Source organism: Trachurus japonicus, chromosome 10, assembly GCF_045865225.1.
Source record: "Trachurus japonicus isolate A0001 chromosome 10, Traja_1.0".
Lineage (NCBI taxonomy): Eukaryota > Metazoa > Chordata > Actinopteri > Carangiformes > Carangidae > Trachurus > Trachurus japonicus.
The window spans coordinates 23513981-23539331 of NC_140916.1; the positions used below are offsets into that span (position 1 = coordinate 23513981).

The 25351-nt window shown below is 43.9% G+C and overlaps 1 protein-coding gene across 2 annotated transcripts; it reads right to left on the minus strand.

Annotated features, from left to right (window-relative positions):
* Nucleotides 1–1800: 1800 nt before the first annotated feature.
* Nucleotides 1801–24893, minus strand: n4bp3 (NEDD4 binding protein 3). Of its 2 annotated transcripts, none has more exons than XM_085790169.1 (10): nucleotides 24662–24893; nucleotides 7931–8211; nucleotides 7691–7844; nucleotides 6877–7089; nucleotides 5720–5841; nucleotides 5373–5568; nucleotides 5199–5291; nucleotides 4851–5102; nucleotides 4411–4669; nucleotides 1801–3911 (listed from the first exon to the last, which is right to left on the minus strand). In XM_085790169.1, the coding sequence occupies exons 2-10, from the start codon at nucleotides 8176–8178 to the stop codon at nucleotides 3514–3516; spliced, it is 1935 nt and encodes a 644-aa protein (XP_085646295.1). In that variant the 5' UTR covers nucleotides 8179–8211; nucleotides 24662–24893; the 3' UTR covers nucleotides 1801–3513. The 2 variants fall into 2 exon arrangements, with proteins under 2 accessions (XP_085646295.1, XP_085646296.1); XM_085790170.1 differs by lacking the exon at nucleotides 24662–24893 and adding an exon at nucleotides 21533–21665.
* Between the last annotated feature and the right edge of the window lie 458 nt (nucleotides 24894–25351).

Below are 25351 nucleotides of genomic sequence, written 5' to 3' on the forward strand. Positions count from 1 at the left end.
TCTGCTGCAATATTTTTTGCCTTTTTACTTTGAAATCGAGTCAGAATAGAAACAATAAGATCCATACATTTCCTCAGGGCTCATTGTAACAGTTCATACCACACCATGCAGTTAGTATTACAAAGTTGTACATTTTATATAAGGAGTCTTGAACAAAGATTACACATATTTCATTACTGAGGCTGATAGTTTGGATGTTGCAGGAGTTTGTGTGTATTATCCAAGTGATGTGTTGGCATACACTTGTGAAAAGTGTGTCACAAACTCCAAGCCATTTGGGTGTACAATACAATATGTTTAGGTGATGAATACCAGTAGTGCAAGTTCCCAGTGTCCTCTTTGAAAATGGTGATGTCACCTCACGCTCGAGTGAGGCTAATTTGTTTAGCAAGCACTGCACCAGCATAGCTCACACTGACAATGCAACATTACCCCCTGTTTGAAGTCAAGAGCGTTAAGATGAACTTTTTTTAATTTTGGTTTCATTTGAAATGGGTTAAAGCACATGGTTTGTGTGCACTTTCACTGAACTCCCTGTTTTTCTTTGGTTGACAATCATTCATTGCTTCTCTTGTGTGTTCCCTCAGATAGACTGCTAGCGCTCCGTACTTCTGTTGTATTAATTTCATTGAATGTTTGCATTTCCTGCTTTTTGTGTGTTATGCAACCTTTATTGTAAATATTTATCCTCTAACATGTTTCATATACTTGCATCTGAAATTAAAATAAAAAAATTTATACAAGTCAGTTTTAAAGGGTTGAAATGCTCCCTACCATAACTACAGCTACTCACCACTTGGTGGAGCTAGTGCTACATCATTCATAATTTAACTAAATTGCCCTGAAGTCAATTACAGCTCAAGTTGGAGGTTTTAATTTGAATGAGTTTCACATTTTAATTTATAAATTATTCACTAATAATTAATCATGTCACTTCATCAGATAAACGGCATTCTCGTTGATGGCATTCAGCACTTCAGTCCTCCTCCTACAGTATGATAACATGTATGAGGTAAGAATCTTTTCTCATCCCACTTCAGTAAATCACTCAACCTCTCCTGAGCTGTGCAGTTATAATAAGCTGCGGTTTATATAATGTTTTAAATGCCAAGGTAAGGGCCTTGTGACTCAGCTGCAGCTCATAACTATTCAGATTAACAGACGCTAAAAAAATGTTATGGACTTGCATGTGGTGTTTTTCAGTCATCGCACAAATTTATATACTCTCACTTATGCATACTGATAAACATGACTCATTTAAGTGATTTAAAAAAAAAAAAAAAAGTAAAATGTTCAAATCTCAGTCCCTGCCAAGATATCCTTGGCTATCTGTTTGTACATCCGATGGGTTTCCATGGTGGTGCTTATTTTCTTATGCAAACAGGGATGGATCATTCATCTCAGCTGACCTTCCACCTCTCTGCTATCTGTTCTGCAGGAGATGGTATATAAAGGTTGGCTGGGGAAGAGCAGGCAGAGCCCTAGGGAGGGCCAGAGATAAGGATCCAAGGCTAAACCTTTAAAAGCCACATTAGTCCCAAAAGCCTCTGCCGTTCTGTTGTTCATTCTGTCATAAAGCTCCTGTCCTTGGGTTTTATTGGCACGCTCTGTGGGGATTTTAAGCCCATACAGAGCAGGCAGCCACCAGAGTGCCATCGGTTACACCTCTAACATTTTGACAAGTGATTTCTAGCAGTTAAATTCAGGCTACGGGAGTCAGAAAAGCCTATTATAACGCATTATGCGGCCCTGATTTACACTTGATTTACACGCCGCCGAGGCAAGCACCAACTGAACTGCTGTTACAACCACTTCATAGATATTTATTATGAATCCAAAACAAACATAAACTTATTTATACTGTACAGTTTTGATTCCAGTAAACAGACAGGTCACAGTATGTTCAAAGGTCGATCGAGAGCTGGCTTTTGAATGTTCATATATCAATAAACAACAGAACAGAGCAACTCCATCTACATCATGCATTTGATGTCATTGGCTGGGTATATGCAACAAATCGCACCAATAAGCGGGGCAGTCATATTCATCATCCGCATCGATTGATCACTTTCATTCCCATCCAGAAATATGCAAGTATGCCCATTTAAGACAACAGTGTGCTTGGAGTACAATGACAAAAAGGCCAATCAAATGAAAAATTACATTTATGTACAAAATATATTGGTATCACCGACAGGAAACTGAATGAGGAAAAAAATAAGTCCAACAGTTTCTTCAGCATGGCAGTTTTCACGATGGCAAATAACTAGCATTAGTACCTTGGCACCAGTTAGCTTTAATCCTTGACACTTAACCCAGAGATGCAGCTTTCCTCCCAGGGCATTGGTGAACCCTGGACGACTGCACACAGGTGCTGAGATGTTACCAGACCATCGTAAATCCCTTTGAATCCTTTGTTTACTGCCAAGGCTATCCAGCAGCCCAAACCAAAAAGCAACTACCAAATGAACACAAAACAGTCACAATCATCATTAATTTGTTCATTTACAGATTTATAATTAAGATACAAGTCTTATGATGGACAGTCCTGGTGCTTGGCTGTATTTTATACAAAACTGATATACACCTCCTCTGAGCACTGCTGTGTTTCTGTACAAGCTCATGGGTCCAGTCTTTGCAGGATAAGGGCGTTTCACAATCAACAAGGGTGGATGGGCAGGGAATGGGAGGATCTATGGAAGCTCATTTTGACCACGAAAAGAAGAAAAATAAAATAAAAGCTTTGCATGATATAAAGAAATACTCATCAAAGACAAAATATATCTTTTTGCTTTCAGTTAATGAGATGATTAGTCCTTTTCACTCAGCTGACATTTGCTTTAAGTGTGTAATGTTGTGGTCAGAAATTAGATTTTGCATTTCATATTGGACTTACTGATTTAGGTGTAGTGTGATTTGTCTAGGTACCGTGCAGTTATGATGTGCACGCATGTGCATGCACACAGTTCAACAGCCTGATTTTATCATGTTTGTCTGTAAAGACATCACAAATAAAGAAACATTTTATCGATTTAATTCACTACCAAGCTTCTTTTACAATTACACTTTTAAGGTGGAATGTTTTATTGTATGGAAGTCAATCCACGATTGATGTTTGGAAATCAATCAATACACTTTACATATTAAGGAATAAGGTCAATGACAACTTTTATTACTTTGCTAAATAATGTATATACATTTCGGCTGAATTATGTGAACCGCTGATATTTTATTTAATCACTTGGATAAAGTGGCAGGGCGCTCCGGCAGCACTACACCTGTGGTCAGACTTTTATTTACCTATAATGTTGACGTGATAAATCATTATCACTAGGTCCATTTTTCATTTAGTGTCCAGTGTTTTTTATTTATCTCTTCATTTGACTTACTGTCTTGTATTCATTAAAAAGTACTTTGTGATTCATTTTTTTTCTTTTCCTGGCAGACATGGTCTTCCACGGCTCCCATACTTCAGGGAAAAAACTGTTTGCATTGCAAACAAGTCTGTCACATTCAAATTTCTGATGATTCAATCCTGTCTATCCACGGCAAACCAGAGGAAGGTCTGTCCTCTTGTTTCTCTCCCATTCTCTCACTCCCCAGCTCTGGCACTTCTCTTTCCAGTGTCCCATTTCTGCTCCCTCCTCCTTCTCCTCCTCCCCCTGCTCCTCCTGCTGCTCCTCGCTCTCTGTCTGCCCTCAGCTGATACAGTTCCCTCTCCAGCGCTTCATTGCGGTGGTACATCTCTAAGTAGCTGGCCTGCAGCTCCTTCTGGTAGCGGATGACCTTGTCCTTCTCTGTCTGCCATGTGTTCCTCTCCTCCTCAAAAGCCATGGCCTGGGCCTCGCTCTGGCGTCGCTCCAACAGGAGCTCTGCGCGCAGACGCTCCTCTGTAGGGCCCCCGCACCCTCCTGTAACACAGAGGTTCACATGGCTTCAACTACAGTCCAGCAGTGCCGTAGGGAAAATATAATGAAAGACTTTGGCTGCTTTCAACACGCACACATGCGCACACACACACACACACACACACACACACTCTGCTCTTGACCTGGTTACTCAAATAACCTGGTTTTGCGTCCAAGCATGTCAGCATCTCAAAAAACCTCAGTTCCACAAGTTCCTGCTGTGTTGATAAGAAACCCATTTAAGGTCCCTCACTTGGTTTAATATTGAACACACATCTGTGGCATATAAATATCTTGCTTCTTTCACTTTTTTCCATTTTCCATGCTTGTCACTTTGGCTTGTGCAGGCTTAAGGCAGCTTAAGTGTGTTTTTATGGCTTTGGGTCTGTTAGACAAACTTCAGCTGTTAAGAAGCCAATGAGGTGTGCACCTTCAAACCATCAAAGGACACAGTCAGCAGCAGATTTGCAGACATAAGGAAGAGCCAGAAACATAAAACTACCTGTTGCCCCAGCAGATGTTCTCTCTTCACTTCCTTTTCCTTCCTCTTGTGCGTTCTGAGAGGGACACCTGCGCTGCTGTGTCCCCTGCAGGACGAGCTTTAACGCATCTATCTGGCTCTCTCTGTTGCGCAGCTCAGTGCGGGTCTCCCTGAGCTGCGTCTTGAGCTGGAAGATCTCACTCAGCTTCTGGGTCACCTCCGCCTGGGAGTCCCTGAGCTGCTGCTTCAGCAAGGAAATCTCTCCAGACTTTTGGCAAACCTGAGAGACAGAGCAATGGGGAAAAAAGGGATAAAGGCAGGAGAAACATAAATTTTTACTGACTTTGTATCTTGTTGTGATCTTTTTAACAGGACAAACAAGGAAGGAATTCAGTTATCTTGTCTGTTCCCTGTAATTACTTCTGAAAAGTGCATCCCCACTGCCATAAAATGTCCCCTACCTCCCACTGCGTCTCCTCCAGGGTCAGGCTGGTTCGTTTCGCTACAGCTCCAGTCTCTTGGCTCCTTTCCCTTTTCAGACAGTCAAGCTCCTCTTGCAGCCGGCTCTTCTCCTGCTGGGCCTTGAACAGCTGCAATTGCAGGGTGCGCTGGGAACGCTGGGCATGCTGGGAAACCTGACGCAGTTTGGCGGCATAAAGACGCTTCAGCTCTTCCACCTCCTTCTCCCACAGACGCTGTTTTCCTTCAAACACCTGCATGAGGCGAGCAGATGGGGGTCAGACTTCAAAAGTGAGGCAGATGTGTGTATAGATTGATGGTGAAGAACAGACTAATACAATGAGATTCACCTGAGCGATGGCGCCCTCACTCTCATCCAGGTTTCTCTTCATCTGTTTCAGCTCATGCTCTTTCTCCACCAGGCGCTCCTCCAGGTCCCGCACCTGGAAACGACAGCAGGATGAATGAGTTAGCAGTCTGTAAAGTCTACTGACCGTCTACCCATCCATCTGCAAAGTACTCACAACTTCCTCCACAGAAAGGGAGAGAGTCCATTCATACGGAGGTGGAGCCTCCCCTCCATATGGAGCTAATCGACTCAGGGTTGCCATGCTCCGACACGCCATCTCCCCAATGGCCACACCCTCTGAGCCCACAGCCTTGCAGCCCAGAGAGGTCCGGTCAAGGGAACCAATGGTGTTGATGTGGCCCATAGACGCACTAGGGAGAAAAAAACCCCCCAAAAAACCAAAAGTGCTATTAAAATCTCTTCTATTATCACTTCCCACACAGTCATTAAGAAAAAAAATCAATTACAACAACACTCCATTTGAATATAAAGTAGAGCTAATACCATAACGTTGAAACAGACCTGATGTGAGCCAGGTGTGGGCGGAAGGGAGGCCGGTACGGCGGCAGGCTGTTCATGGAGTTATGGCCTGAGTCTGACAGGTTATCATCCTCCTGGCTCATCCCACGCACCGAGGAGAGGGCCTGTACCATCATAGTGATACGGTTATTCATCACTTTAACATTAATATGCTGAGAAAAGATGAATTTCAGTGACAATAATGGTTGAATAAAATGAAGAATCATGAGTAGATCTCTCTTTTTTTTGAATTTTCACAACAGAAACATGTGACAAAAGCAATAAACATTTATCGAGATATACATACAAATGAAAAGAATATGATACAATGTGATTGTGAGATGTATGTATATCTGTTATGTATATGTCTTTTGTGAGAGAGTGTAATATAAATATCATTGGGAGAATGTAAATAAAAAAAGATTCAATAAAGATAATTGATATGATATCCTCCCAATGTTAGAAAATGTAATAATATTAATAAAAATGAATAATGTTCATAAAAATGGAATAATGATACTAAACTACATGACAAAAAATGGATTATATGACATTATAAAGCAGAATAAAATACAATATAATAGTGTAAAGTAATATAATAGAATAATAACAATAATGTGGTGGTGTTATGACAGAAGAGAATGTATAGCATCAATTCTCATATACAGTATAATAGAATAATATAATATACTTTATCATGTTGCAATTATGATTTATGAAGTATAGAAAACATCCACACAACTCCAAAAAAGTGTTAGCAGGTACAGGTGCACGGCAAAACAGTCACAAAGATACCAGAGCCTGGCACTCTTGAATAAAAAAATATAGTACGTAACCTTTATCATCGGCCCATAATAAATGAAACGTAAGAGTGCCGGGCTCTGGTATTTTTGCAATTATGATTTACCAACGCAAAATCATGTAGTAATAGGTGTTAAGGCTGGGTCAGTGTACCGCAGAGGTGAGTAACAGCCCAACAAACCACTAATCATGGATACTTTTGTTTTGCTCCCGTACAAAACCTGTTTGCTCATCCATAGCTCAACTTTCCGCCAAGTTTACCTTTAGTATAAAATAACAACTGTGGTAATAACTGGGCATGGACATCAATGCATGGGAACTTGATTAAGGCCTAAACTTATAATCTTTTGTTAAAATACCTTGTTACCACTGGATGTTGGTCCTCCATGACGCGAGGGTGAGGAAGAGGAGGAAGAGGAAGAGACAGCTTTAGGAACGTGAGCGTAAGCTCTGCGTAACCCATTGGAGAGTCCATGGTCCACGTCCTCTGACTTGGAAGACGGGTAGAGGTTTTGCATAGAGCTGAAGTTTTTAGGAGTGACCGGCTTGAAGGCCGATGATCTAAAACGAGCCTGCAGAAAGAGACACAAAATAGTAGGAAGTGGTGAAGGGGTGAAAAAGACCTTGCTCACAGCTCTGCTATACAACATAAATCACAGTGTTTCCATTGAATCAATACTGCTCCACCTTCTATGTTCTTAGCGTTAATCAATTCAACCAAGAAAAAAAGGGAAAGATTTGATTGCAGCAATAAATTCAACACAGCAAGTGACAGATTCTCAATCTGTGCTGGTGAGCTGCGAGAGGTGTAAGGCTGATTTATGCAGGTAACATGTTATGGGGGTGTTGCAACGCACTGCCAGAGATGTATAAATGTGATGCTGATCAATTTGGCACAGCCCGAGCAGCGAGTCACTGGCTATACATCATTTATAAAAGAGCACTATGGGAAGTCATTCATTCACCTGAGCCTGAATGAATGAGCTGAACTCTACCTACTACTCTAAAGAGAACTTCAAAGTACTTCCTGTAGACTACCTTTAAGATGTATTACTTACTGTATATAACAGATGTTTCCTACTGATAGATTAGCTCCCTATCTCAAATCTATTACTCTGAAACATATTTAATATTCTAACTTTGGTCATTTGATCATTTTGCAACAATACTCACCTTCTCATACTTTCCGCCGCTGGGCAGTGAGTTCTTTGTCAAATCTACTTCGGTGCCATCTTTATGGTAGACCTTGGTGTATATGTTGTTCTCCTCACGGCCAGAGACTGCATCCTTCTTGCCATTGCTGCCTGGGTTTGCCGTTGGCTCTTTTCTGTTAGAAAGCAAGCCCCGTCAGACTTAATAGCAGCCTCAATGAATAAAAAACAACAACCTCTGATTCGCTACCACAGCACCCACCTGGTGATGTTGAGGTAGTTGAGCAGCTCTCTCTGGGTGAAGCCTTTCTTCAGGAGGCCGTTGGTCTGTTTGGGTCTCACCTGGGGGACTGCATGGCTGCCTTTGGTGGGAGACACGTCTGGCCTCTCTACCAGACTGCCTACACTTCCCATACCGCAACGAGCGGAGAGGGGCCGGGCTGGGAAAGGGTTACGGAAGTTTTTGTCGGGGCCACGGGACAACGGAAGGGTCTGCACTGAGGTTGCCATTGGTTACAGGGCTCTGTGAGGCGGTAAGGTGCTCTGTGGAGGACAGGAACATTCAAAAATGAGTTGAGGGCTCGTAGTGCGTTGATGTAGGAAAACCAAGTTTTCATATCTAATCAGCTGATGACCAAGATGGCCGCACTATTACTGGGACCATTATCATATGCAAACAAGGTCAGTATGTCATTCTGGACATTTTAAGGCTGCAACTATTGTGTTTGTGTGTTTGTTATTGATGATGATTTTTATCATGAATCGCTTGTTGCTTGTTGTTTGTCTGTAAAGCGTTTCTATGAACATCTATTTTTTTTAAAAATGGTATCGTCTAGAGACTGCATATTCACAGCATGTTTAAAATTTCATGGTGATCCATCCTGTTGTATTTGAGATAATTCAGGGCGGACTGACTGACGCTGACGTCCATGACGCCATTTGCCTGTTTTACTGCCGTGAGTGGATGTTGATCTCTGGAGGGGAGACTGTGAGCTGACAGACGTTTCATCAGCTGTGCTCCTCTGTACAGACAGCTGTCTGAGAGCACAGCTACAATAACTCAGCTTCCCACAACATCACAGCACAGCTCCTCACTGCAAAATAAACACACATGCACACACGCATGACCCTCATGCAAACCCAGTTATGGAAGAGGCATAGATACCTTTACAGAGATGACTAATCCCAATCCAATTTGAAAATGTCTACTTTGTGATGCAGTTGCTATCTGAGAATCTGATGTTCACTTCTCCCAACAGAAAATCAAAAGACTAATGATCACATGATACGTCTACTCTGTGAGGGTTATGTTGTTGTTGTTTTTTCTGAGGTAGGGCAGCATGTCACATTACAAGCCTGTTACATAACTGAACCAGCAGGACTTCCTTTAAAAAGAAATGTACACAGTTCACATCATGGACGATTTAATCAAGTGCCGTGGCAGCTTATTTTGTTTGAACGTTTCCTGTCTCTCTGGAAAATCATGAGTATCCAATGTACCAGTCACACAGTACTGTATGCCTTGACTTGTGTTGCATCAGGTTTTGTCTGTGTTATGTAATGCAAAGTAACAATTAACATTGCCTCTCCACTTGACCAAACTAAACCAGTTGCCAAGTTACCCCAACACCTACCTAAGAGGCTCTATTGTTTTGTCAGCTCGAGTTTGAGCCTCTTCAGCTCCGAATGATTGTCTCCACAACCTCCCCACCACCATCCGTTTTTGAATCACCCACATGGCCCCCGTCCCTTTCGTCTTTTCAGACAACCTCATTAAGGATCACTATTGATTTCACCCCAGTGACCCTCTCTCTTCCCGTGCATAAACATCCCCAGTAGCTGTAAAACATTCTGGAGACCATAAAACACCAACTCGCTGTAATCTTTCCAACTATAAATAGGACCCGAGGGAGGCAAATTTTCCTTTCGTGCTCAGCCAGCTGATGTGGCACCCACGGAAAACAGGTAGAGTTTAAAGGGCCAAACCACACATTTTGCTTGTTTTGCCTGGCCATTAACCACCGATTAGTTCTCCATTAGTTTCGTATTACGAAAATAAACCAGGGAGGCTGAAAAGTTGCTTCAGATTTTCCAGCTGTAATGTTTTTTTTCCTCCTTCATGCATTCAATGACAGAAGATGTTTGGAGTTTGAGATATGGCTCTCCAGAACATTTCACTGTATAGCTATTTAAGTGAATGAATTAGACAGAATGATGTGTCCTTAAGCACACAAATCAGTGTTCAAACCTGCCCCTCATTGTACTTGAGAACCTCAGACCTACTTCTAGCATGTTTCCGGTGATGAAGGTTTGGAAACTATTTGCAGCGAACTGTACAACCCAGTTGGCTGCTAAAGAATAATAGGTGCATGGCTGCATGGGGCATCAAACCTGGGCTCGTCCCAACTAATGGCTGGGCCGACCCGCCGCCTGGCTGTCGGCGCACACTCCTGACACACATGCACGCTACCTTTTTAGCAATTTCTCCCTCTCACTGTCACACACAAACGTCCCGTGTATGGGAACAGACACCTGCAATGACACTCCAGCATCTCCTCTAGCTTCTAATACAATCCACATTTATCAAGTGCTTTGCTCTGCTGCCCTCGACAGTTATAACAATTATGCAAATGGTTAAAATAAGCAGAGAGAGCTGTGCAACGGCAGCTCTAGCCCACTCCACTCAGGGCTCTCAGCCAGGCCGAGATCAAAGCAGCCCAAGCTGCTCATGTTTATATTCATGAGGTACTATTTCCCCCCAATGTAAAACTTTCCACTAAAGCATTCGGCTCCTAATAAGCCACTATAATACAAGCTGGACTCGGGCTGAGGGAAGAAACCTGATAATCAGTGATGATGAATATAATCAAATATAATGTGACGCGCTTTGAGCAAGAGCATCAGCTCTGCTGCCTCCGTCCAGGAAGTCTTCCTGTTGTCCCGGGTCGGAGTGAGACATGATGGATATGAGTCAGTGCAGGTCATGCTGAGTGTGTATCCTATGTGTATGTGTCTGACACCATATGAATAAATCATGACTGTGCCAAACCTAATAGCCATTGGCCAGTGTCTGACACAGTATTTTTATGTCCGGTTTTTTACTCAGTTTGTGTCTTGTATCTGCCAAAGACATGAGAGGCCAATCGATGCTTGACGGGAAGCCTGCGTTGGGGTGAGGGCGGGTGAGGCAAAGCAATTCCTTTTGGGTAGATAGGAGGGTAAAAATCCTTTTAGGCTGCAACCACAAATCTTGCAGGACTGAAGAAATCTTGCATCCAGTTGTTTTCCATAATTGCCTCCTAGTTTATGGCCCCTGAGTAAACCAGGAGACACAGCAAGATTTACAGCCCAGCCTAGACTAGCCAAGGGGCCCTGAAACGCAACACACCTCCCTAAATCACAAATAAATACACACACACACACACGCGGTTCAAAGCTGTGCTTCCTACCAGCACTGAAAAGTTACAGTCTAATTGAAATCTGCTCTGTTCCTGATTTATGCCTCTTTCCAAGCTGTGATGAGCCTTTTTAAAAAGCTGCTAACTTCGATCAGAACAAGAAACTGTTTGATCGCACCGCTGTGTATCAATGTGCTGCGCAGGCACAGATGAAACTTGATCCTTCAAATACACCTTGCACTCGGCTGGCTCACAAACACACTGTAGGCGGGCATGTATTTATGTTTCTGGTTGGATTCAGGTGAACTGGACCTGAAAGTGAAATCAGCAGAGGTATTGATTACATCACACACTGGTAAAGCTGCTGAATGGATCTAAAGTATCAGTATTAGTCAGGAACTAAAAATACAATTATAATATGAATTTAAGTATAATTAATTTGGTTACAGTAAACCTCTTGCATCTCTCCCTCTTCATTCATATGTATCTGAAGTCATGTTATATATTATAGGGTTTTTTATTAGTAGTGTACAGTCCTAGTTATTTACCCTAGTGCATACTGGGTAAGAGAGATGTGAACTGGCTGCTGAGAGGTGTGAGTCTCCTCTAAAGTCAGTCTTCACAGTGAAGGTTTTGGCTTCTCAGGATGATTTCCTAACTCACCCAGAAAACCACACAACTACCACTTTACTACAATCAGAAAGAAAACAAAACACGCAGCCTTGAAGAAGAGTAGGGTTTCAAGGACGCTTTCTCCTAAAACATCGTAATCAGGTCTCCTGTGGCGACAAACAAAGCCTTCAATGAAACGCCTGAGCGTGAAGAGAGGACGTTTCAAAGCCCCAGGGACACACGGGTCAGCACGGGGACCGAGGAGACAGAGGAGAGGAGGACAGGGAAGCCAAATTCCAAAGATGCTTCACAGAACACAAGCTCGGGCTCGTCAAATTGTGATGCAGAGAGCGCCCACTCCCACGGATGTTCACTCACACTTGTCTATTTGCGTGTGTGTGCATGTGTGTGAGTGCGCACGCAGGTCACTCAACACAGCCCCATAAAAAAAAAAAGCATATACATGACTCGCAGCAGCAGATCCTGTGTGCCCTCGTCCCGGGGCGTTCTCTCTATCTCTTCCCCTGCTCGCTGATCAAAGTCTGTTTACGTTTGTGGGGTAACTTCGCAGGTTACATCTACAACTCCCACACAGCACACACTCTGTTACATTATATAAGCTCTAACAAAGCTGCTCTCGCCGCTTTTCACAGCTGTTAGTTGTGTAAAACACTATAGAGTGATTACCAAATCAGCCACTAGCCTCGCTCAGATCTACTCTACCGAGACCTGCGACGTTATATTTAACTAACTGCTCCGAGGACGCTGTCTATCCAGGTCATACTGTGACTGCACAGTGTGATGGTTCACTGCTGTGAGAGAGTTCACCTGACCACTGATCTCTGAGAACTGTGGGAAAGAGGAACCACAGCGCTGACCTCCAAATCCAATCATCAGTCGACATTTACGACATAAAATCAGGATCTGTGTCTACCACAGAGAGCACGGAGTGAAACTCACGTTAAGACTGACTTTAGTGTTATATGATCGTGCTTCAACGCTCTAATTTGTCAGCAGCGGCAGCAGGGTGAACTGTGCCGCAGGCCGACCGGGAAGAAACCAACCATGTTACATGTGAAGCGAAGCCGCGCTCCGCTCTCTGATTGACTGTTACATGTTGCCGTGTAATGAGTGAGTGTGCGAGAGTGTCTCTGGCTGTGGGGCATGACAGCAGAGGAGCGCTCGGCAGCAGCCTCTAATTGTTAGCAGGTTATTCATTATGTATGGGAGACAATCAGGCAGACAGAGCTTCTTCCTCTCTGCAGACCCCGAGGACACTCGCAGAAGCTGAGATGTTGAAAAGCACGGTCATGAAATGTTCCTTCTTCTTTGCATCTGAGCTGCCCTGTGTGTCATGTATCACAGATCTGTGAGATCTGACAGGACACAAACCACACACAGACACACACACACACACACAGACATAGATATATGGTCAGACGCCTCAAGATAAACTGCCTCGGGGTCATTCATGTCTTGTTTAGTGAATAGAAGCGCCAACAGCACTTCAGATAAAAGGCCGACTTTCTTTCCATCACACTCAGGACGACAGGCGCTCTCTCTCTCTCTCTGTGAAAGACGGATTGTAATTCACTGGTGGTTGGATGTGGTGTCGTTCATGCTGAGGGCGCAGTGTTCAGTCTCACACGAATCCCATTGATGACAAATAGCCCCGTCTTTACAGAGGTCAAAGGGCATGTTTGGTCATAGCTGTAGATACAGGGCGCTATTGAGCACACAGACAGGTCAGAGCAGACGCACACGTTTTATTTCACAAGTTCTGACAAGGGAGTACTGAGGTGGTGTATTTTGGATCAACCACATTTTAGTAATTTTAAACTGGATATGACGAAATTGTGACCTAAGCCTCTTGAAGACAAAGCCTTGCTTACAAAATCCTGCCATGCATGTCATCCTTCTCCTTATCTCTTGACAGCTCCGTCTTTCAGTAGATATGAGCTGGCTACTTCTGTATACAGTAAGGCTCTCCATGCTGTGTAGATGGATGACACAGTAACTGCTATCAAACTCTCATGAATGATTTCCACAGCAGCCTCAATAATTACTGACCTAAAAGAGAAATCTTTGAAAACTTACCACAAATTGGAAAATTCAAATGACTATCTCAAAAGGATTTGTAGTTAGTTAGTCACCAGTTTTGACTTTTACTGAGCCCAACTTCATTAGTCCGAGAGTCCTGATCCTGACTGGTCCTGATAGTGACTCACTTCACTAAATCAGTTGTCAAGACTTCCTTTGAAGCGGGCCAGCTGAGGTGGGTTTCCTCACTTTGCATCTGTTAGCCCATTGATGGCTGTGTGCGCAGCATGCCTCTGCCTTTACTGCTGACTTTACAGTATTGTATTTCTGCACAGAATTCAATTACTGGCTTTGACTACAGAGGCCATGTCGGGGTTATCTGGGGTGACTGGTTGCACTGGTGTTTCATGGAACCTTATTGATCCGGATCGGGCTTGTTGCATCACGCTGCATCGGTGTGAGAAGAAGACGACACCCAAGGGAGTGCGATCACGGGACCCACTCTTACCTACGGCGGTCCTGAGAGCTCAGTGCACTGCAGTTTAAGAAAGCACATGCAAATACACAAACACACTGCAAAAATCAAATCACGACACATGCAAATAAATAAATGCAATTCAAATACAGTCCTACAACACAGTAGAGGTGTTTCCAGAGGACGCTAAAAAGTGATGGACCATGGCTGGGACGCTTTGTCCAATGCCCAATTGTGACTTGAAGTCAAAAGCACTGAATAACAATGATAACTGTGTCCCAGTTGCATGGTAGAACAAAAATGTGTATCTTTTTTGTTTATTTGGATGTACCCACCTCCAGATCTGATATTTGTTTTAATTTATGGAAAAATGTGTTCAACAGCTGGTGTGCTGTGTTCCTCTTTCAACACTGCAGAGTTTGTTTTGTCTTCAATTTCTGCTGTGTATATATGTGTGTGGTGTGATTGCATAATCCCTACCTTTGTTTAAATGAATGCATGTGCTGATCTGTCTGTGAGGTTACAAGTTCAGCCTCTTTGTGTGTATGTGTGTGAGTGTGAGAGATAAAGAGATTAGTACTAGCAGCAAAAGGATGAGTACCTGACCTCCGTGTTGTTTTAAGTGACATCCACTTGCCCTTCACTCATCCAACACACACACACGCACACAAACACATGGCACAGAAAAGTTTCCTAAAATCTAAACAATAAAAACGAACTCTGTTGCTTCACTAAAAATAGAATTCCTAATTTCAGACGTATCAAGGAACTACTGCATGTCTCATACGACCCATCTGTTCCACAACAACATGAGTAATCTGTGGGTTGAACTGAGAAAAATAATCTTTGGAGAAACAACCGAATATTGCACATTGCAAAGTTCTGCTTAAAGCAAACAACAAAATGTATTTTCATGGTTGATAATCTATATGGCATGTGATAAAGGAACAGACAGATATTATTGCAGTGTAGCTCTATGAGACTACTCACTCTCTTCTTGGACTTGGACTTTATGTTACAGTTTTAAAGTATAAAAGAAAAGGATTTTATCCCAGATAATGCTGGCTGGGGCTGCTGACAAGCTCCTTATGCATATCTGGCCATTTGGAGGGACCGCACCTTCCAGAAAAAGACAAACACTGTCTGTTCTTATTTGTCTCTGATGGACAATATATTATATAGATTTAATGTAATAGTTGGGACATTTGGCATATTCTTAAAGATGTTCAGAAATGGCTGTTTGCCCTGTTTGTCGCACCTCCTTCTACGAGTTTCCACGAGTTGCCGCACGAGTTTACCCGAGTGAGGAAAACGAATTTGATTGGTTGTTATCGAGTGGGCGGGATATTCAATGTTCGGGGCGAGACCGAGCTGGGTGTGTGTGTGTGTGTGTGTGTGTCTCAGGCGTTGGATTGATGGATGACGGATCCAATATCAGTGGCTGATGAATCGTGAGCAACGTGACACATAATTCGTGTGCCTGTATTATCCAATGCAAAAAAAAACTACCCCACTTTCATCCTGGATTTACCTATGGGATTTACTCGAAAATAGATTTTTGCACAAAGTTTGGGCTATATCGTCTGATAGATGAGTTATTACACTAATGTTAAGACCCACAGTGGGCTCAAATTCAATTTTCTTTTCTGAACACCTTTAAAATGGACTACAGAAAATCTGTCTGAGCATCATATCTCCTGAACTAGGAGGGATCATGCATCTTTACACAACAGGTGCAATCTTGACCAATCTCGGAAGCACAATACATTTTGGCACTGTGGTAAATATCTCTTATTTTGATACATCATGTCTGGATGTTGTGTTTGCCACTCTGTTCAGGTTTTAATATATGAAGTACACTGCTTGTCATGATGAGAGTGTTAAAAACAACCATGTTTACTTGTTTGGAGAATATTACACTGACGATTTCATTATTCCTTTTTCCGGATCATCTATTTGGTTGATTCCATCAGCAACGTCTCAGATGTCACACAGGATAAACACAAAGATTTCTGTTCACCCAGGAAGTTGACAACTGGAAAAACAGCATTGTACTGTAATAAAATATTTCCTCGCGTAACTTCACTGGAATTTGTGAGGGAGCGAAAAGCAGAATGGCATGCTATTTATTTCAGCTAATCCTTAATCGAGTTCAAGTTCTCTGTTTGGTTTCTGCTCACCTTGCTAGCAAGCAAAGCCTGTACAGTGTTTGCCAACTGCTGCTATCAGCATAGTTGTGCTCGCTGCAGAGCACACGTTCAGAGGGAGGAATGTAAAGGGAGAGAGCGATGTGAGGAAACAAACTCGCATTCCTCACATTTCTCCCTGGGTAATTATTAATGTGCTTCTGCAAAACCCATAACACGCTGATACGGGTGATGTGGACGGCCCCTGTCCTCTACGGGCCCTCAAAGTGCTGTGGGTCATTTCTGTGAAACAAAAAAGGACGGCGTCTATTCTCGAGAGTTGGTTCCCATGAGAACCGTGGTGGTGATATCAGACATTTAATGACTGATAATTTTACCACATAATCAGGGCGGGAGAGCCACGCAGTGTTTAATGGGGCTGATAAAGACAAAAGCATGAGAGAGTGAGCTTCTTATTAAATTGATTACAGTGAAAGTAGAGAGAGCAGGGTGGAGGGGTGGGTGGGGAACCGGGGGCGTGAGCAGAGACTCTCTCATTCTCTTTTCTCTCTGTGGCTTCTTTGTTTTTTGGAGCAGTTCATGTTCAAGCGTCACTGTTCTGTGATTACAGCGATAGAAATCTAGTGGTTCCCACACTGACCCACACCTGAGCCGTACCTAGCTACATACCTAACAGCTAACAACACTCAGTACACACACAGACAGAAAGATGTGTGGGCTGCGGCTAAAAAAAAAGAAAAAAGATCGGGATTCAAAGGCATACGCAGATATGGATTGACCCACAGTATGGCTGCTTTAAATGTTAATGCTTTCCCTGTTTGCATAAATAGATGAAAAGCTGATAAGATCTCAGCAAACTTTTTTTTTAGATCTCATTTGCACTGTAAGACCAGAGGAGCCGAACAGCCTGCACGTCAGGCAGTAAACACTGATGCTGACGCACACTGACGCCGAGTCAGAGCATCAGCACTTCTTCTTCCTCCTCCCGTGGAGTTTCTCTGTGAAAACTGTGTGCGTTTGTTGTTTGTCAGCGCTGAGAAGCAGCACGGTGGGAATTATTGAAAAATCGTCTTGTTCAGCCAACAGGGGTCACATCTTTGCTGTATAGAGTTTACAGTGACAACAAAGCAACAGGATGCAACAACAGCAAAACATCAACAGGAGCACACCTTTCACCTTGTGCGTGACTGACGTTTTACTGACGGGGAGAAATTGGAGAACGCAAACTCTCAGAAGTCAACCGGTATCAGTGAAATCTTGTTAGTCAGCTTGAGAAATACAGAAAAACCATGAACAGTCCTCAAGGGGAATTCCTGGGACACAAAAACACCACCAGATCAACAATCCTCTGGAAAAAAATACACAACAATGCATGTAACATTAAAGAACCCAAGACACACAGCGAATATATTGTTATTTAAGCACTGTGTGGCTCCATTTTAGGACATTTAATAATTAACAGTTAATTAGCATATTTGTTCTGAGCTGGGAGTAAATGGAGAGGCCAAGGGGGCCGCTCCATGTGACGCCATTTACCCAGGAGAAAAGATTTGGCTTAAAAGTTTGCTAATTTCAATTCAGCTCCTCTGCAAACAAGCATGCCTCGTGGGCTGAGTAATTAACAATCGGGCTGCCTTCCTCTTCCCGCTGCAGCTTAAGCTGCCTTACATCACAGTGTGACTTCTGACCATGTTGAGCCTGCTGGCACGTAAATAAGTCAAACTTTCCCAGCAGCAATCTTAGTAAAGTATATAAATATACACACTGGTTTGGCAAGTTCTTTCTTTCATCTGAAGCCCATTGTCACGCACAGACCGTGCAGCTGAGGTAGGCTACTTTAAGTGTTGTGGGACTGAGCACAAGATATACAAAGATAAGTTCTCACATAATCAAAGGATGTGTTTAAATACAATGACAAGTAAGAAGAGAAATAAAATCTGTTTACCTGTCTGTTGCCCACCTGAATCTTCACTTCTCTGCCTCTGATCCCATACACTCTACGTCTCTCTCCCTCTTTCTCATGCTCGCGCTACTGATTATCACGCCACATGACTTCCTGTTTCTCAGTCTGTGATGGCAGTAGGGAGGTGTGTGTGGATGGGAGGGAGCTGCCTGATCTCAACAACTGATCTGGTCCTAGTGGCCAACACAGGATGATAAATAGAAGTCTAAGCTGATCTTGAGCTGCGCGTGAGTTTCAGTGAGCTCTACCTGTTTAAATTGTGAGGCAAAATCTCCAAGTAGTCCTCAGTCCTCCAGAGAGAGTCAGGTACTTTCCTGTTCACCCAACACCCTCCTCTTTTTCCACCTCTTCCCTGCTTCATCTGCTCATCTTTTTGTTCACTTTGAGCCCTATCAGAGACCAGTGTGGTTCGACTTGTTCTCCTGGTTTCCATAAACAAAGGCCCCACCACATAAGAACCAGCTTTGTGGCGGTCAATCCAGGCCCTGCACTGACACACGAGAGCCAGCTTCACTGGACAAATACCAACAGTGCAGTGTGTCTTGTTTGCTCATGGATAATAAGACAATAATGAGGGATCAGACTTGGGTTAAAAGACAGGCAGCGAGACCAATGGAGAAAAAAAAAAAAGATGAGGGGTGGAAAAATAAAGACAGCACAGATGAGGAAGACGTGGAAAATGAGAACATGTGGGGGCTGTCTCAGCATGGACCGTCTGGACAATAGTCTGAGTGTAAGTCTCCCTTCCTGAGGCTGGGTTACTGGACGGCCTCTGCATCGTATCAAGTTACATAACTCAAACTGGAGACAGTCGCATCTGAGGAGGCAGAAAAGAGAGGACATTGTTCTCTGTTCCTTCACCAGAAGGGAGCGACTCCTTTCTTCTGTCCTCACCATGTGATGCAGGCCAGAGAGCCCAGGGGGAGCAGAGGAAGTATCTGGACTTCTTAAAACTGGCACCAATAGGTGGGCACACAAGAATCCCAGTTAATAAAGCACCTTGCCAAGCAGAGATGCACTATGTAGAGATTGGCAAGCTATGAAAGACATTCCAGAGCAGGAATGTGATGTTTTACGGTGCCCTTTTGCGTGCCGAGTGCAATTTGGAGAAAAAAAAAAAAATCAGCTGAAAAATGAAAAGCGGGGATAACCCCATCAAAGCTAAGGCAGCCCAGTCTAACACTTGGGCAGGTGCTGCTGTGCCCCTGTTATTACCTCTGGGCCCCACAGGCATATCTAGTCTCAGATTCCACAGATTCTCAGTTGTAAGTTTTCCAGTGTGGCGTTCAGAGCAGCTCCTCCAACAAGGAAACTCTGCATGGTAACCTGGAGGGATGGTGCTGGTGGCGTGGCGGTGGTGCACTTGTGTACGAAGTTGACGAAAAACCGAACTGGGGGGGAAGAGAAGGAGGACAAATAGAGACAAGAGAGTCTAGAGAGTTCACAGATGAAGATATAAAGCAGGAAGAACAGACAGAGGCGAGTTGGGGCCTGCATACGGATACTGTACCTGTCTGACCAGTCAACTACGAGACGACAACCCAGGCTAGACTCATTTCCTCTGCCTAAGCCCTCCTGGACAATAACATTACAGCGTGCAGCTATGGCAGACATGCTGGTGTCTGCAACTTGAGAAATAACGTTATCCTGGGTCGAATACAACCCGAGCTCAGTGCATCTATGACTTTTAGAGAAACATGACATGACATTTTGAAATCCTGTCAGTAAAGATCCTACCTAAATGTAAAAAAAAATTTACCCTTCCAAAAGCACTTCTAAGCCGAATGTAAAAACAAGAGTTTGTAGTCAGGTTAGGTTAGCTCTCTCCCACTCCTTCCAGTCTCTTACATCACATTTATTTGTCTTAAAATATCTCCTGGATAAAGAAAAGAACAGATGAGATGCACAGCGCCAGTGATAATCAGCTGTGTGACTACAGTGAGACATGAGCAGGTCACGGTATCAGACTGTAACCTTTAAAACCAGCGTATTGATTCTATGTAAAAGAACAGGATGTGACAGCAAACTGAAGTGCTGTCAGGGAGAAAAAGAGCTGCGGCTGCTTCTGCGACCACTGCTTGTACACCCAGATATAAATAAACACCAATGCCCACTCGAAGAAGAGGGCTTCGACTCGTGGCCTTTTGTTCTGCAACATTACAACTCTTCAGACTAAATAAGAGAGACAAGGGCCGGGTACTTTGCGCACACACACACATAACGTAACACAACACATTGCTGCTGATATCTATAGTAGGCAGATGATTGTGGGAGCTCCTCACGGGGGAGATAAGCCCGATCAATAACAAAAACACAAGGAAACGATAAGTCTGAGCTAAAGGTGAACTCACCACGTCTGACTCATAGGGAAGAAAGGCTGCATTCGTTAACAAGACAATAGTCCCAGGATGAGAATCTGTCAGAGTTAGAGATTGGCTATTTCCGTCTGCCCTCTGAGTTGCTGACATTTAGAGACAAAGGCCCCTGTATGGGACCTGTCCGGCCTCCTACACTCTCAGATCTTACCCCTCCGACAGTCAGGGGGGTCCCGCCTGTCTCACCAGGATAAATCTATTGTCCAAGAGTCAGGTGGCAGGTCAACCTACGATGCAATCAGTGAAAACTGGGAGGAGAAGGTTTTTGCTATGATTATTACACAATAAATCTTTGATAGATCTGGACTATCTGGCAGACGATGTGTTTTGAACGATGGAAGTAAACATGTGGGCCCGAGGCTCCACCCAGCAACTCCGCCTGTGCATTCTACGAAAACTGGTCAGTTACATGCTTTCTATATCCAGACTTATAGTTAACTTACATAGTTGACTTATATTAAGCTACATCTATAAAACGAAAATCAAAGAGTGTTACCATGTGGCTGACATCAGGTGTGGCCTGAACTCCTGGGATTAGAGAGGATGACATTCCAGTTTGGTGTCAAATATTTTTGGAGTCAAAACAAAATGCCTTGCAAGCTCAGAGACCTGCACACTGCCATATACAGTATCGTTGGTCGATAACAACATTATTGACATACTCCAGTTGTTATCCTCTTATTGTAATGCTTGGGCCAACCTGGTTTTCTGCCTTGTAGATAAGGTTTGTGTCATGAAAACACTCGAGTAGAGCTTTGTTGCTACAAGCAACTCTTTTAGTAATGCGATCCATAGTAACTACGAACATTTTCGTTAGATAACTTTGAGTATATTCTGAATAGTATATCACTTACCCAGGTCTCTGAGCTGCTACAATTCAGTTTCAACAAATGAAGTTGTTTTATTAGGTCAACACATTTCAAAGATCAATCTTACTCTACAAGGAAGCACATGCCACTTTGACTTAATGATTAACTTGGGTGTGTTCTCTGTTGTGGTACTTGGAAAATAACTTAAAGCGTAAGTCCTGCAACTTGACCCAGCTGAATCTGTGTAAGATAAATCAACGTTTTACTGAGGCTAAATCAGTCTGCTGAGCTGTCAAACTCACACGAGACCGTAAGGATAACCACATGTCTGTGGGGAGTGGTTTCGTCAGTGGGCTTAAACAAACGATCAGCTGGTGTAGAACTATAGTAAATGTGTGTTCTGGTTAGCTGCACAGATGAGCTCTCTCTTGGTGTGACAGTAAACCCATGCAAACTGCATGTACTGTGATAGCTTTGAGCTGCGAAAGGCTAAACACTCTTATATCCAAAAGTGGCAGAGTCAAGGCACACAGTACTGCACGCTTGGCCAGGTCCCACAGTGATTTTCCAAACCCGGCCAGACTATAATCGCAGCGACAGACGGCCCACAGAGCGGATCAGGCCAGCCAGCCACCGGCAGAGGGATAACTCAGGAGTGAAAGCACGAAGTGTAAGAGCACGACACTTTCTCTTCACAGAGTGATTAGGCACGGCCTTGTCTATAAGGAGTCTATGAGATGAGTGCGAACGGAGAGAGAGAATAGGGTAATAGGATAAACCCAAGATTAGCAGCAAAGTGCCAGAAAAGGGGGGGTGGGGGGGCAAAGAAAATCTGAGGAAGAAATAGAGCTGAGGGGGGGAGACCATCCAAACCCAGTGAGTGGAAGAAAGGCTGATTAGTGTTTGATTAGCTGGCCGGCCTGAGGGGAAATCTCTGTCAACCAACACAGTGCCATTACGGCCGTGCTCTCCCCGCTGCACCATCTGCTAGACTGTAGTATGCATGACTGACCCGTCTTCCACTTACATGCTTCTAAACAAGAAAAGACTAACAGCACACTGGCTTGAGCACTGTGGTTTTACAGTGGTGACAAGGAGGTTGGATTTATGAGACTGTGGCAGGGTAAAATATCATATCAATATGTGCACCTTCTGTGAGCATTTAGATCAGAGCAAACAAACTGTGGGAGTACGGAGGAGTAAAGTTCATCCAAACTCACTGCGCTTCACGAGGAGGAGTCGGTATTCTCTAATCTTTCCATTAGGCAACAATATAAGCAAATGGTCAGCAGACATCTGATGGTCAGCAGAATTAGTGTTTCATCAGCTGCCCATGTTTTAAGGAGACTTGTATTCACACACACACACACATGCAGAGACACACAAACACACAGGGGAGTGTCAGCCCCCTGGGAGCTCAAACAGCTGAAGGAAGATGCAGTACATCAGCTGTCAGACTGATTCTGCTGAAAGGAGAGCTGTGCTAAAAGGCTGTCCTCAAAAACGTCTCCACAAGCTCTTAGCCAGCAGACGGACAAGTGCAATATTGATATCTTGTGACAGAATTCCTGAAAATGAATCGGTAATACTTTAGGGGTAAACTTAAAGTAATACAGAAAATTGTTCAACATCAATCTAAAATATGAATGATAACACACTGTCGACATGAGAAATCAAGTGTTTAAAGTGAAATTTAAAAAGCAAATATTCACTTTACAATGTCGCTAAATAGAAAACAAATAAAAGGCTGTAGTACTGCATTTATAACTTTAACTTGGTAAATTATCAACTTATGAACAATCAAAAATAAGAGTACTTTGGTAGATCCACTTTCTTCTCTTTCCCAAGGCAAGTGTTTCTGGATTAATCAATGAAATGTTTTAACAAGTTAATGTAAAAACTGCTCAATCAAAGGAAGTACACCAGGTGTGTTACAGTACTTCAAAGGGTCAGTTTAGCCAGATCACAGAAACTACACATTTTATCACAAGTGGTATCCAACTCTACCTGTAGTTTGTGTTTGATTTAACCTGAATTAAATTCCACTCACCCAGACACTAGAAACTCCTCTACACAAAAAACTGAAGTTATGATAATGAATCAATAACGCTCCAGTTAGTGAGAGAGTAGCCTACAATGTTGAAGCTCTTATTGCGAAATCTGACCTCAGTCACCTCTGTGTCATACAGAGGACGGCAGGATGGGATGGAGAAATGCATTTTTGTGTGGTGACTTTCAACCCTAAACAATACTTAAGCTGTCTGTGTGATTGCCATGCACTGCTCGGTCACACACGCTCACACCAGCAGAGACGACAGTATATCACCAGCTCTCATCCTCTTTGAATTCTCCCATATAATCCCTTCCTAAATTGCGGGAATGGTTGCCATGCAGTCTCCAACAACATCTATTGTCTCTTTATTGTCGGACCTGCTCCTTCACTTGCGTCATCACACACACACCATAACCACGGCACTCAAAAGGACTCTTTCCTGCAACGCTCTCCGAGTCCCCAGGTCAGAGGTCACCTGTGGCCTCTGGTCTCCACGACGACAGCCAAGCAGTCCCCCAAAAGCTGAGATGGAGTCCTTACCTCCCCCCCTGTTCAACCTCCCCCTCCACCCACACACAAACACACTCTCCCACACAGACACAGCTTTTGTCCCCAAACTCCATGTGCATCAAAGGAGACCCTGGAGAGTGAGCTTCAACCTAAACATTTACAGCCGTGCAAGACAAACACTATTCAGTCGACTGCGGTGGAGGAGCAGCCAGGAGAGACCACCACCACTGCTGCTGCTGCAAAGTGACAGATACATGGCAAAGAGAGAAGATCACAATTCCTCCATCAGTCTTCCTAAAGACCTCTCCAACATTGTGGCTGAGCCCTGATCTGACCTGAGCGCACAAACTCCTGTTGAGATCAACACTTTATCTTAATAAGGTTACAAGCTTTAATCTGTACATCAGCTTAGCCTTAAGTTTCGTGGACTCGGGTCTAGTCTGCAGAAAGTTTCATCATCTTGGACCACAACACACCATGCACCAATACTGACACAGATCCAGATCCCCCAGTTGCATGTGCAGGGCAGTTGTAGGGTATGGGGTGAGGGGGTGAGGGAGGGAGGGAGGAGGGGGTTCATGAAAAGATTAGAAAAGCCGGCCGGCACTCACCATATTAAGCATGCGGGACATTTCTTGGTCAACACTGCAGTTTTGCCTGTCGTTGGTTGGTTATATAAACCGGTGTTTACGTGGCTCCGCGGGGTATTTTCCAGGGGTCGGACTCGGATCGGCGGCGGCAGCGGCAGACGGAGTTGAGCCCGCTGGCAGCGTGGAGGGAGAGGAGGGAGAGCAGCAGACCAGGACTCTCCTCTTTCCCTCTCGGAGGTTTGAACGGCAAAGTGAGAGGAAGCATGAGGGGCAGTGGAGCATGTGCATGTGCCTCCACCCCCCCTCACCCCCTCCCCCGGTGACTGGACCGACACGGTTACATTTGGGAAGCGGGGCAGCTCCATCTAGCGGCGGGGTACGTAGGTGCAACATGTAAACAAAACAATTCACGAGGAGCATGTGTGTCTGGTCTGCAGACCCGGAGGCTGCAGGTTCAGGCCCGCACTCCTGGGACCGCAGCAGCTCCAGGCTCCTTCGGATCAAATGAAACAGACTGCGACCGAGATCATGGATATGCACGTTGTTGGACTAGCCTACCATTGGTTCTTGCCCACTCTGTGTTGTAAGTGTTGTTGTGCCACAGTGTCTCAGTCGGTCTGATCCCTGCGATTCAGAGCAGGGGTTCACACCACAGCCCACTCTGTGGTTATCCTATGATGTAAAGTTGTGTAGTGTTATGTAAAGTAGCCT